This window comes from Lepidochelys olivacea (assembly GCF_965140295.1).
Source record: "Lepidochelys olivacea isolate rLepOli2 genome assembly, chromosome: 8".
NCBI classification, from domain to species: Eukaryota; Metazoa; Chordata; order Testudines; family Cheloniidae; genus Lepidochelys; species Lepidochelys olivacea.
Window position 1 is genome coordinate 105,135,370 of NC_140418.1, and position 13,202 is coordinate 105,148,571.

The 13,202-nt window shown below is 57.5% G+C and overlaps 1 protein-coding gene across 5 annotated transcripts; it reads left to right on the forward strand.

Moving 5' to 3' along the window:
- Positions 1–950: 950 nt before the first annotated feature.
- Positions 951–10,451, forward strand: LOC311525090 (selenoprotein Pb-like). 5 transcript variants are annotated; one of them, XM_084636889.1, is made up of 6 exons: positions 951–1,049; positions 2,231–2,284; positions 3,744–3,973; positions 4,316–4,528; positions 7,333–7,468; positions 9,233–10,451. In XM_084636889.1, exons 3-6 carry the CDS (start codon positions 3,765–3,767, stop codon positions 9,473–9,475), a joined length of 801 nt encoding a protein of 266 aa, XP_084493015.1. In that variant the 5' UTR covers positions 951–1,049; positions 2,231–2,284; positions 3,744–3,764; the 3' UTR covers positions 9,476–10,451. The 5 variants fall into 5 exon arrangements, with proteins under 5 accessions (XP_084493015.1, XP_084493014.1, XP_084493016.1 ...); XM_084636888.1 differs by lacking the exon at positions 951–1,049 and adding an exon at positions 1,136–1,246; XM_084636892.1 differs by lacking the exon at positions 951–1,049 and adding an exon at positions 1,200–1,238.
- The last annotated feature ends 2,751 nt before the right edge of the window (positions 10,452–13,202 follow it).

Below are 13,202 nucleotides of genomic sequence, written 5' to 3' on the forward strand. Positions count from 1 at the left end.
CCGTGTTCTTATCCTGTCTGACACGCGTGTCTCGGAACGTGGGGTAACAAATAGCCCCTTTGCCTCAGTTTCCCCACCTGAGTCTGGGAGTAGCGCGGCTCCTGGAACGGGGGGTGGGTGGGTGTGTGCTTTGAGATCCTTCTGGTACAGATGGGGAAACAGACACTCAAAGGTTAAGCAATGTCCCCAAGAGCATGCAGTGAGCCTGACTCCCAGGCCTGAGCCCCCCCAGCATTTTGTCAATAGCCTTCACCCTAATTGGTCCCTGGGCCGAGTCCTCTCCCCAGCCAGCCGGCTCCCTCCCTGCTAGTAGCTTTCTTCCCAAGCAGGCAGGGTTGCTCTCTGAGCAGTGATGGGCCAACCCAGCGCCCACCCCCTAGCAGCCCCCCCAGTTTCTCTCTAGCAGGCCTGAGGGCGGAGAGCGCGCGGTCTCGCTACCTGGCGAGGCAAACCATGCCAGCCACACACAGCAAACCGCCACCACACGTCCCTCTCTCCAGCCCCATTGAGAGCAAAGCCCTGTACAAGGGGTTACGTCACCCACCACTGCTCTGCAGCCACCTCTGGGGCAAACCAGAGCAGCTGCTTGGGAGGGGAGGCAACAGACAAAGCTCCTGCCTGGAGCTGAAGCTGTGGGTGAGGGCCGGCTGGAATTGCCTATGCTGGGGCACCAGGGTTAATGCTCTTCCTCTGATTGCCAGCAGAAAATTGAGGTATCTTCTTGGTGCTGGCTCCTAAGACCGCCTGCTACTGGCTCAGCGATCAGGGCCCCTGCTGTGGGATTGCCTCCCAGCCGAGCAGTGATACCCCCCACTGATCTGGGAGGAGCATCCCCCTCCCAGCCTGGTGGGTGGGTGTGTGCCGGGGGCGGGGGGGGGGAGTATTGACTTGTCTGCTTTTACAGCAACATTGCGCCTTTTCCCAGTGGCGCTGCCGGGAGGGGCTCTGTGCCCCGGGGGAGCTGGCTGTGACCCCGAGGCCCAGCCGCTGCAGGGGGGCCTGGCAGGGGCCTTCGAGTGAACAAGGAGCGGGGCTGGCGGTTGGCACCGGTAGGCCCTGGCTGGCTTGTTGTTCCCCACTGTGTGTGTTGGGGGGAGCTCTGCGGCCGCCCCCAGCCTCCTCCCTCTCTCCTGGGCGGAGCAAGCCGGGTGAGGCGATAAAAGGAGAGCTGGGGGCTGGAGGGGGTGCCTCACCCGCCCGGGAGAGCACAGAGCACGGGACAGCGGCACTGGACACAGGCGAGAAGGCAGAGTATCTCCGGCCGGTTTCTTTTGGGACTGGGCAACTCTGAGGATGCTAGGGGTGAAGGGCCTGATCCTGAGAAGTGCAGGGAGTTGTGGGTCCTGTCAGGGTGAGGCCAGGGGTGTGCTCTGTACACATGGCTTGGAACAAATTCCTGGCTTGGGGTGGGGAAGGGGGTTGGGGGCATTGCAGGGCCAAGAGAGAATTAGTACAAAAGGGATGATACTACAAACCGTCTCTCTGTTCTCAGGCCAGTGTCCGGGGGGGGCTCTCATCAGTCGAGACTGGGGGGGGGGACTATGGGGCTCTGCATTCGACGTGTTGGCTCAGCATGGCAGAGGTGTGATGCAGGGTTAAGCATCGGGCCGGGCTGGGTTTATTCCCCACAAGGGAACTCAAAGGCAGAAAAGAGCTGGGTGGGATTTTTCCCAGTGGAAACGGCAAGAAATTCCCAATGCTGCCCCACCCCCCCAAGCATCATTAAACGCCCCCCTCCTCCCCCATTGCATGCAGCGGGTTCTGTTTGCCTGTCTGCTGGAGAGCAGTAACTGTCAGGCCATAACATGCTGTAGATGCGATTGTCTCTGGGGACTGGTGCTCCGGGTTCCTGGCTGGCTGGGTGTTTAAAATCTTGGCTGAATCATTCCATGAGCTGCAGCTGTGGACATTCACCAGGAGTAAACAGGGCCGTGTGGGGAGGAAGACTGGGGACAGCTGTAAACACCAGTAACCAGGAGACCTTTCAGGACAGGCCGAGTGAGGGGAAATGGCAATTATTGGGCTAAAAACCTAGGGACAAGCCCTCCCACTCCGGGCTGGTGTCCTGGGGGCGGGAATGAGCGGTTTGCTTTGAATGGCTTTTTATACTTTGCACTCACTGTATTGCGTGGCTGTCCATGGAGTGTCTGTGCTTCACCAGCACTAATTCATTAGCCCTAACGACCCCGCTGCAAGGTGGGTCAGACTAGTTATAGCCTCCGTTTTACAGGTGGGGAAACTGAGGCACAACGGTATTGTTACTGGCACCCTAAAGTTGCAACAGGTAAGTGAAGGGATTTACCCAAGATCCCATAGCAAGTCACTGGCAGGATTTGGAACAGACTCCAGGAATGCTGGTGCCAAGTCCCCGGATCTAGCCACTAGGCCCCATTCCCCTTCCAGAGATGGGAACAGAACCCAAAAATCCTGACTTCCAGTCCCCAAGCTATCCACCAGCCCCAACTCCCCTCCAAGAGATTGGACTAGAACCCAAGAGTTCTGACTTCCAGGCCCCTAATCTATCCACTAGACGCCCCCCTCCTTCCAGAGATTGGACTAGAACCCGAGCCCTGGCTCCCCTTGGCCCAGGCGAGCCATTTGAACACTGCCTTCCAGTCAAGCACGTGCACTGAACGGCCGCACGTTTGTATCGCTCCCAGGAAAATCAATGCAGCTTTGTGCTCCCGGGCAAATGTTGCAAAACCCACCACTTGCTCGCTAGCCAGTACAAACAGGGACTTATCACGCCACTATAACAGGCAGCTGTTCTACACAGTGGGCGCAGCTGAGCCTTTATGTCAGTGTGGGGGGCTGGGACCGGGTTGGGTGGGTTTTGTTTTGAAGTGGCAGCTGTTCCTCCCCCCTACCCCATAAAGAATATGTACGGGCTGAGGGATGAAGGGGTTTGATAGCGGGTCCAGGGAGGGCCCCTATTTCTAGGTCGCTGGCAGGATCCCTGGAGAAATAGATTGTTTGTTTATGATGCACAGTAGCATGTGGAATTCACTGCTGCGGGATTTTATATAGGCAAGAAGCTTGGTATGATTGTTATAAAGATCAGGCTCCTCTAAAGATGGATCACACCTGCACTTACATTAGCTGGGATACAAGTGACAAGGGCTTTCGGTCCACACGGGCTGGTGCAGCGAGGGGCTTCCTCCCTGTTGAGTTGGTGCTGACCCCAACACCCCAGCACAGCACAAGGTGCTGTATTTCAGCTGAGACTTAATTTAGAGCTCCCCCAGCACTGTCCCCAAGAGAAGGGCTGTTAGCCGGAGTGGCCCAGCCGGCAGGTAATTAGACTCCGCTCTTTCCACTGAATGTGGAATTCTCCCCTCTGTTGGGTGGCTTTGCTGTGGGTCACAGATGCTGCTTTCCACCCCAGAGATGGCTGCATTTCAGTGCTGGGCGAACAATGCCTGTATTTACAGCGTTGTTGGTCAAGTGCTTTGGGATGCTTCTGGGCAAACAGCGCGGTGGAGATGGAAGGCAGTCTGCTCAGGCTCCTTGGGGATTGTGGGGGAAAGGGTGTGGAGATGCACGCCCCTGCATGGGTCTGTATCAGGAGCTTGTGTCTGAGCTAACCTGGAGTGTCGTCCCCATGACCCCAGCTCAGAGGAGCTCCACTGGGGGAAAAGTGGGTGTCTAGCCAACCCCGTCTCGTGTCTCAGCTACTCCCCTTCTGATCATGCAAGAGCGATGGTCAATGCCAGCATGTCTCTACCACTCCTCTCGCTCCCCAGGCCGAGGAGGGGGTGGCTAGGATGGGGCTCCCGACCCTAGCCCTGGCTACCCTGCTGGGGCTGGTGGTGGCCACGCTGGCAGAAGTGGCCGAGAACAAGACCCGGCTCTGCCAGCCGGCTCCACTGTGGGAGATCAACGGGACGGCCCCGATGGCAGGGGCGCTGGGGCAGGTGACGGTGGTGGCCCTGCTGAAGGCCAGCTGACAGTTCTGCCTGAAGCAAGCCAACAGGTGAGCAAAGGCGGGGGGGTGCACCACAGGGTGGGGAGCAGAAGATGGAGCTAGGCAAGGGGGAGTGGGGAGCTGGGGGGTCTCAGTCCATTTTCCAGTGGGCAATTGCCACTAATTAGCTCTGCTCCCTTTGCTGGCAGCCTCAGCAGAGGGATTATGGAGGCCCATGGACCACCCCCCCCTTTCATCCCCAGAGGGCAGGGGCAGCAATCCGGGGCAATGTCACGTCCTTCCTCTTTGGTGTTTGCGCCGGGGGGTGGCGGGGTGACCGTGACACAGAGCATTAGCGAGAGGTAGATCCCGTGGCCCTGTGCCTCACCCGCACTCTCCCCACCTCCCCAGTCTCGGGGGCTTGCGTGAGAAGCTGTCCCAGGACGGGCTGGCCAACATCAGCTACATGATCGTGAACGAGAAGGCGCCGCTCTCCAGGGCCATGTTCTGGGAGCTGAAGCGCCTGGCCCCAGAGGGGGTCCCCGTTTACCAGCAGGAGATCTTGGAGCCGGATGTCTGGCAGATCCTGGACGGGGACAAGGACGACTTCTTCATCTACGACCGGTGAGTGCCTAGGACCCGGCAGACCCTCCTCAAGGCTATCTGCCCCTCTGGGGCGCACACCAGCCAGTCTGCCTTCATTTCTAAGGAGCAGGCTCCAAGTGTTTATCCTGTGCCCAGCATGTCTGAGCAGCCTTGATCCGATGGCTCCTGGTCAAGGAAAAGAACTCGAAGCTTTATGGAGCACATCCAGCCAGGCTGCAGGGCTCCGGGGACCTGGCTAACCCCCCAACTGGCCTGGGTGAAACCTGGTCGGGGAGGGCGGGGGAATGTAACACAGTGACACACATAGGGAAGGAGCAGTCAGGACTCCTGGGTTCTATTCCTGGCCCTGAGAGGTAAGCGTGGCCTAGTGGTTATTGGACTGGGAGCCAGGACTCCTGGGTTCTATTCCTGACCCTGAGAAGGGAGCATGGTCTAATGGTTATTGGTAGGGTTAACAGCTAGCAACTGTGAAAAAACGGGACGGGAGGGAGTAATAAGCGTCTATATAAGAAAAAGTCCCCAAAATGGACTTTAAAAATGGACGGCTGGTCACCCTAGTTATTGGATTGGAGGCCAGGACTCCTGGGTTCTATTCCTGACCCTGAGAGGGGAGCGTGGCCTAGTGGTTATTGGGTTGGAGGCCAGGGCTCCTGGGTTCTATTTTCAGCTTCACCCCTCATTTGCTGTATGACTTCTAGGTAGGCCACTTAACTGCTCTGCACCTCACTGCAGGGGACATGAGGTTAACTCGTGCCAGTGATGCACGTGGGGATCCGGGGAGAACAGAACTAGGGAAAGGCCAAGTGATGGTGGTGGCATGTTCTCCTACTGCTCACGCTACCGCTGCTGAGCCTAAATGGCCACGTAGCTGCTGGCCGAGGGGGCTGTATCCTGGCCTGCTGGTACCACCACCCACCGCCCCAGCTGTCTGCTCTGCTTCCGAAGAGCTGGGACCGAGCCAGCCAAGGCCTACCCCATGAATGCTCAAGGGAAGGAGGATATTGTTCATTACTGATTGCAATGCCCACAGCTTTCCAGGCATTTTCCAGACATGCCAGCGGGGGCCATCCTGCCCTCAGGCGCTCACAGTTGGAGGGTAGATGGACAGACAGACAAGCGGAGGCCAGGCAAGGGGCATAGCAAGGGAGTCTCTGTACAAATCCCTGAGAGTCACTTCACTCAGATCCTGATCCACTGATTTGGGGGCGGGCCCCAGGATCTATCACCAACCAGACTAAACCCCCTAGTCCCAGGCAGCCCGCACTATGGGGATCCAACTTCTCTGTTTCTGTGCCCATCCCTCTGCCCCCAAGGCCCTCCATTTCCCTGCCCCTCCTCTGCACCAAGGGCCCCCGCCCGGCTCGGTCATGCAATCTGCTCCCTGCCTTGTTGTCTTAACCCTCCGATATCGCCTGCTCCAGGGACCCTTGAACTTTGGCCGGTGGAGGGGCCAGCCGGAAAGCCTGGGGACAGGGTGCTAATCACACAGCACAGTCAGCAACCTGCCCTGGGATGTGCTGGGGCAGCGCAGTGGGCCGGAGGGGCTGGGAACTGCCAAGAAAAAAGGGAGGGATTCAGACTGTGAAGGTCACAAGCCCTTCCTGGAGCGGTGGTTTTTCCCACCTACCTTCAGTGTCTTTCTCTGGGGCTGGCCTGTGCGTCTCCTCCCCTCAGTCCAGAGGCGCTGGCCTTTCCCTGGCTCTGCCACTGACAGTAGCTGAGGGTGGAAGAAGCTCTGCAGCCCCCAGAGCCCCCTCCCTTTACCCACAGCTATTGTAAAGCAAGGCAAAGACGCCCCTCCTCTGCCCCGGATCCTTGGTGGGGTGCTGGCTCTGGAGTGCCGGCCCCTCTGGCTCCACACCCACAACCTTGTACCCCTAGGGTTGGGCATTCCACTAGCCAGGGTGGCGGAGAAGCATTTCCCGAGGCCCATGTGTGCCTGGGAACAGGGAAGGGGTGTTAGCACTGATCCTCCTCCCCCCGCCAGTCCTTCTGCCCAGCCCCACTTGGCATAACCCAGCTGTGACCCCATACTACACAGTCAGTGGTATCGAACGCGGGCCTTGGTGCTCTCCCCAGCCTCTATCCGCCGAGCTGCAGGAGAATCGCCAGGGTCTGTTTGTAGCATTACGGCTTTTATTCTTGTCTCATGCCCCTGGCCACTCGCGGGTGACAGAGTCACGAACATGTGAGCGGAGCCGATTCCTTCCAGCAGAGGGCAGCAGCGCACAAATACACGTGTCTCGTGCATTCTAATGGCAACACCAGCCCTCGCTCTTAAGTCAAGGCACCGTGCGAGGGTCTTGGGAACGTGCAAGGGTGGGGCAGGAGACGATGGGGATTTCTCACTACGGGAGCACTGGCCTTTCAGGGCGGGGAGGGAAGGCAGAGCTGGTGTTAAGGTAAACTGGGGGAGAAGCTCAGCATCTCAGCCTAACCGGAGAGGGAGCCCCAGGAGGTAGTGTGGCCTAGTGCACTGGACCGGGAGTCAGCAGCCCTGGGCTCTATTCCCAGCCCTGCTGGGTGACCTTGGGTGAGTCACTTTCCCCATCTGTAAACCAGGGATGATGACCCTGCTCTCCTTTGTGAAGTGCTTTGAGATCTGCTGATGGAACGCACTAGATGAGAGCAGGGTGGCATTCACTTTCCCTGTGTGGCTTGGGGCCGGAGGGGTAGATGCTGGGGAAGGAAATAGGGGAAGGCCTTTAGGGTTAAGGGTGCCAAGCTGGGTTGCTGCCCACTGCACCTTTCTGAGCCAAGAGGTTTGTCCTGCTCTCTGGGGCACCAGCCTCCGTAACTCATCCCCAGGCTTTGCTCTGCAGGTGTGGCCGGCTGGCTTTCCACATCCCGTTACCCTACAGCTTCCTGCACTTCCGCTACGTGGAGTCGGCCGTGCGCTTCACCTACGCCAAGGATGTCTGTGGCAACTGCTCCCTCTACTCCAACAGCACCCAGGAGGTAAGGAGCAGCTCATGGTGCAGGCCCCAGGGTCGCATGGGGGTTGGAGGCCTCATCTGCCCCCATGGTGTTTGAACTGACCCATCCCCCTGACCGAGCCACCTACGGCTTCATGGTGGTCGTGATACTGCACCCCAGGGACTCTCAGGGCAGCAGCAGGGAGAGCTGCCGTCCTCCTGTTCCCCTAGCACAGCCCCCTGCTAACAGCAGGAGATGAGACTCCCCACCCTCTGTTGGCAATATAGGGGTTATGGTAAGAACATGAGTGGTCGTACTGGGTCAGACCAAAGGTCCATCTAGCCCAGTGTCCTGTCTGCCGACAGTGGCTGGGGCCTGATGCTTCCGAGGGAATGAACAGAACAGGGCGATTTCGAGTGATCCATCCCCTGTCGCCCAGTCCCAGCCTCTGGCAGTCAGAGGTTATGGGACACCCAGAGCATGGGGGTGGAGCCCTGACCACCTTGGCTAATAGCCATTGATGGACCTGTCCTCCATGAACTTATCACTGATGTTGTGAAGGCCAAGACTAGAACAGGGTTCAGAAAAGAGCTCGATAAGTTTATGGAGGATAGGTCCATCAATGGCTATTAGCCAGGATGGGCAGGGACGCTCACAGGTGCTGACATTTCAAACAGCCGGGAGGTGCTCGACCCCCGACTCCAGTCAGCACCTATGGGGTTGGGGTCCCTAGCCTCTGTTTGCCAGGAGCTGGGAATAAGCAACAGGGGATGGATCACTTGATGATTCCCTGTTCTGTTCATTCCCTCTAGGGCACCTGGCGCTGGCCACTGTCGGTAGGATACTGGGCTAGATGGACCTTTGGTCTGACCTAGTATGGCTGTTCTTATATTCCTGTGTAATTCTTTTTTGAACCCAGTTATACTTCTGGCCTTCACAACATCTCCTGGCAAGGAGTTCCACAGGTTGACTGTGCATTGTGTGAAGAAATACTTCCTTTTGTTTGTTTTAAACCTGCTGCCTGTTAATTTCATCAGGTGACTCATAGCTCTTGTGTTATGAGAAGGAGTAAATAACACTTCCCTATTCACTTTCTCCACACCAGTCATGATTTTATAGACTTCCATCGTATCCCCCTTTAGTCATCTCTGAAACATGCCACTTTTTAATCTCTCCTCATATGGAAGCTGTTCCATCCCCCTCATCATTTTTCTTCCCTTTCTCTAGACCTTTTCCAATTCTTTTTTAAGACAGAGCAACCACATCAGCACACAGTATCCAGGTGTGGGCATACCATGGATTTCTAGAGAGGCAATATGATCATTTCTGTCTTATTATCTATCCCTTTCCTCATGGTTCCTAACACCGTTCACTTTTTTGGCTGCCGCTGCACATCGAGTGGATGTTTTCAGAGAATTATCCGCAATGACTCCAAGATCTTTCTTGGGTGGTAACAGCTAATTTAGACCCCATCAGAGACTCTCCACCCCCTTTTGGCAATATAGGGTTTATGATCCCACTCTGATTCTATCCAGTAGGGGGCAGTGGTGACACAGACCCCCCTAGCCAAGTCATAGAATCATAGAATATCAGGGTTGGAAGGGACCTCAGGAGGTCATCTAGTCCAACCCCCTGCTCAAAGCAGGACCAATCCCCAATTTTTGTCCCAGATCCCTAAATGGCCCCCTCAAGGATTGAACTCACAACCCTGGGTTTAGCAGGCCAATGCTTAAACCCTTGAGCTATCCAGCAGTGTACATGCATGTCTGTCTGTCTAACACACCAGCCCTGATGTTACCTTCCCAGGCAAACGGCACAGCAGAGGGACCCAAGAGTCTCAGCCAGCCTCCTGAGCTGGAAGAGAAGGAACAGGAGCTGGCCCCCCACGAGAGCAAAGCCCACCGCCCTCACCACCACAGAGCCAGCAGCAACAGCGATCCCCAGGCCTCCTCCCCCACCCACAGCCACCACCAAGAGCCCGCCCGGGGGCAGCAGCCGGAGGTGCCAGCACCCGAGGAGGAGGAGGAGGAGGAAGGGGATGTGGCATAAAGGGGGTGCCGCGTGCTGTGGAAATGCCACAAGCTCACCGCATGGCAGGATGGCCAGGTTCATTCACCAGTGTGGGACTCTGTCTCCCACGCACAGATACCCCCGCCTGCACAGCGCTCCCCGGTGGTGGTGAATGGCATAGCGCTGCCCAAATAAAACCTCGCGTGTAGCACAAGCCCCTGTGGCACCAGGTACGGCCCTGCTAGGCCCCCCCACCCCCAAGGCCCATCCGCGCCTTTCCGCGTCCTTCCCTCTGCATCGCAGCTGCCCGTGGGGAATATCCCCCGCCCCCAACACATGGAGGCACTGCGGTCTCCCACCTTGGGGCCGATTCTGATCCCTTCCTCCACAGATCCCGCTTGTCCGCGCTCAATGAAGCCCGTGGCGCAAACCGGGCTCCCCCGGTCACCACGGGCCGACGCTGCGCAGAAAAGCATGTCAGGGGAGTGGGAGTCAGAACCGTCCTCTGCCAGCGGGCAAGGGGCTGCGGGCGGTAGGGCTCTGGTCCTGTAACCCCGAGCCCCAGTCCCGTCCCCGCACCTGGATGCTGCTACCCACACTGCTCCTGAGAAGGCAGCCGCTGGGGGACGGCCTGGGGCCGGGGGAAGGTTTGCTGTGACGTGATGAATGGGGCAGGAGGGTGGGATGGGACAGTGGGCCCTACCTGTCAGCCCTCCCTGCCCCTCCCCCTACTCTGCCCCTTCCCAAAGCTCTCCCAGCCCCATACATCTGCTGTCCCTATTTTTCTCCCCACAAGTCCCAGCCCTCCAACTTTGGCCCTTGCCTCTCACAAACCCATCAGCCAGGGTGGCATCCAGGGGCTGCTACATGGGGGCAATTCAGGGTCCCAGACAGCTCAGCTCCTCGAGCCAGGGGAGCCGACCCCCAGGGGCGAGGGGGTGTGATGGGTCGGCTGGGGACAGGGGAAAGAGCTGTTGCGCAGAACAGCCGTGCAAATAAACCTCTCTGGCGTGAACCGGGCCCAGTCCTGCTTTCCACGGCGCCTGCGCTGGGAATTCCCATTTCACAGGCTCCTTCGCCAGCAAGCGGGGCGAGGCCAGGGCTCCCCCAGCCCTGTGGGGTCGTGGGGAGGGCAGCAGTTAAGGACCCCCAGCAAGGAACCAGTTGAGCTCAGGATCTTCTCCCCTCTCCATGCTGTGTGTCTGGGGCCCAGCGTCACAGCACCCAAGCCAGGCGCTCCTGGGGGTGGGCAGGGGGTCGGGACAGGAGAAAGGCCAGCTGCAATTGGCCGTCTCCCTCCAGGGCCAAGCACTCTCCACCCCGCTTCTGTAGCAAGCGGTGTCAAGACCACATCCTCTTCCCCTCTCTCCCCCAGGGCCGGGGGGATGAGACGGCCTCTGTGCAGCCTGATGCACCAGGAATGCAGCTCCCTGGCTTTGCAAGCTGGGCGGCTGCAAGAGGGGACGTTCTCCTGGGCTTCTGGTCATACCCGGGCCCCTGCGGCAGCACCAACTGGGGCTGGAGGGCAGCTCCCTGTGGAACGTGTCCTGTGTACGTGCCGAGAGGGGTCTGTACCATATATGCTTGTGGTAGCTCCCCAGACCTGGGAGCAGCCGCTGGACCCCGGGCACGTCTGCTGCTTTGGGACCAAACAGGACTTGTCGGTCCAAAGCAGCCGCTGCCTGGCAGAGGGCTACTGAGGGAAGGAGGCCAAGGGAGTATGGCTCAGAGACCAAGACAGGGATAACTCACTAGGGAAGCAGGGGGAAGAAACACAAGGGCCAGAGAGCTGGGATGGCTGGAAGACGAGGCAGGCTGGAGGCTGACAGCTGCTTGGCTCACCCAAGGTGGCTCGCCTTTGTCTTGGCCTTAGCCCTCCTGAAATTCACTCCAAAGCACGACCTGCCCTTGCAAGCCGAGAACAGTCCTGCTCCCCCCCCCGCCGCTTGTCTTCTAGCAAGCAAATGCCACAGCAGCAGCTTTATACTGCGCGTTCAGGGACCGAGTCTGCGCTGTCTCTCCCAGGAGGCCCAGCACAGAAGGTGCAGCCCAGGAGAGGCGCAGGCTGGGGCAAAGGGCTATGGCCGCAGTTGTGGCCCTTTGTGAGGGGAGCAGCACCAGGGAGTTGCAGGGGTGGGACTGGAATCTCCCTGAGTCTGTCAGTGAAACCCTGACTCGCCAAGGGAGGGTTCAGCTGCAGGGAGGAAAGGGCTGTCCTGCCTCCCTTGTGTGGCTTTAGGCTTTACGGCGCTCCTGGAAAAATCAAACCACCTCCCTGCCGCAAGCCGCGTGGCCACTAGTTGCCCCTTGGGCGCTGCCTCGCAGACAGAGGTTGCCCTGCCGCACCCTGGCTCGCTGGCCACCGCGTCTCTTCAGAGGCCCTTGGAGAACTCCCAGTTCACACCAGAATTTGAAGAGTCCCCAGAAGGGATCCCCTTTATTTAGTCCTCCCAGCACGCAGCCCCTCCGGCCCCCAACGCTAGTTCAGTGTCTCTCTCCCAGCAGCCAGCACAACGGCGTTGAACAGACTCGTGTAGGCTTCACCCCAGCTGGCCACAGCCCTCTCCTGCCTCAGGGCCCCGCAGTCGGGCTCTCCCAGCACAAATTTCTCCAGCTTCCTGCAACTTCCCCTCTGCAGGGGCTTTCTTGCTCTCTGCACCCAAACTGCTGTTTCCTGGGCCTCCCCTGTCAAGGTTCCTTCCCCGCTCTGACCTCTAGGGTACAGATGTGGTGACCTGCATGAAAGACCCCCTAAGCTTATTTTTACCAGCTTAGATTAAAACTTCCCCAAGGTACAAACTATTTTACCTTTTGCCCCTAGACTTTATTGCTGTCACCACCAAGTGTCTAACAAATATATAACCGGGAAAGAGCCCGCTTGGAAACATCTTTCCCCCCAAAATCCCCCCCAAACCCTATACCCCCTTTCCTGGGGAAGGCTTGATAAAAATCCTCACCAATTTACACAGGTGAACACAGACCCTCTTGGATCTTAAGAACAATGAAAAGCAATCAGGTTCTTAAAAGAAGAATTTTAATAGAAGTAAAAGTAAAAGCATCACCTCTGTAAAATCAGGATGGTAAATACCTTACAGGGTAAATACCAGGCGTGATTCAAAACACAGAGAATCCCTCTAAGCAAAACCTTAAGTTACAAAAACAGGAATATCCATTCCATTCAGTACAGCTTATTTTCTCAGCCATTTAAAGAAAACAGAATCTAAGGCATATCTAGCTAGATTACTTACTAAGTTCTAAGACTCCATTCCTGTTCTGTTCCCAGCAAAAGCATCACACAGACAGACCCAGACCCTTTGTTTCTCCCTCACCTCCACCTTTGAAAGTATCTTGTCTCCTCATTGGCCATTTTGATCAGGTGCCAGCGAGGTTATTTTAGCTTCTTAACCTTTTACAGGTGAAAGGGTTTTGCCTCTGGCCAGAAGGGATTTTAAAGGTGTTTACCCTTCCCTTTATATTTATGACATCCACTTTTTCTGCCACTTCCCGCTCTTTTTACCCTGGGAGCACCTAATTCGACCCACGTGTAGCTCGTCCTCTAATCAGGACTGGTTTAGTCCCAGGATCTCCCTGCCAATCCCTTCAATCCCGACCCGCTGCCCCTCTGCTGTTCCAGTCCCGGGATCTCCCCACAGCGCTGCCAATGTCTTTCAATCCCAACCTGCCGCTCTCCTGCAACTCCAGTCTGGCTTCCCTTCCTGTTCAGTCCCAGGAATGAGCTCACCAAACCCTTCCAGCCGTACTAACG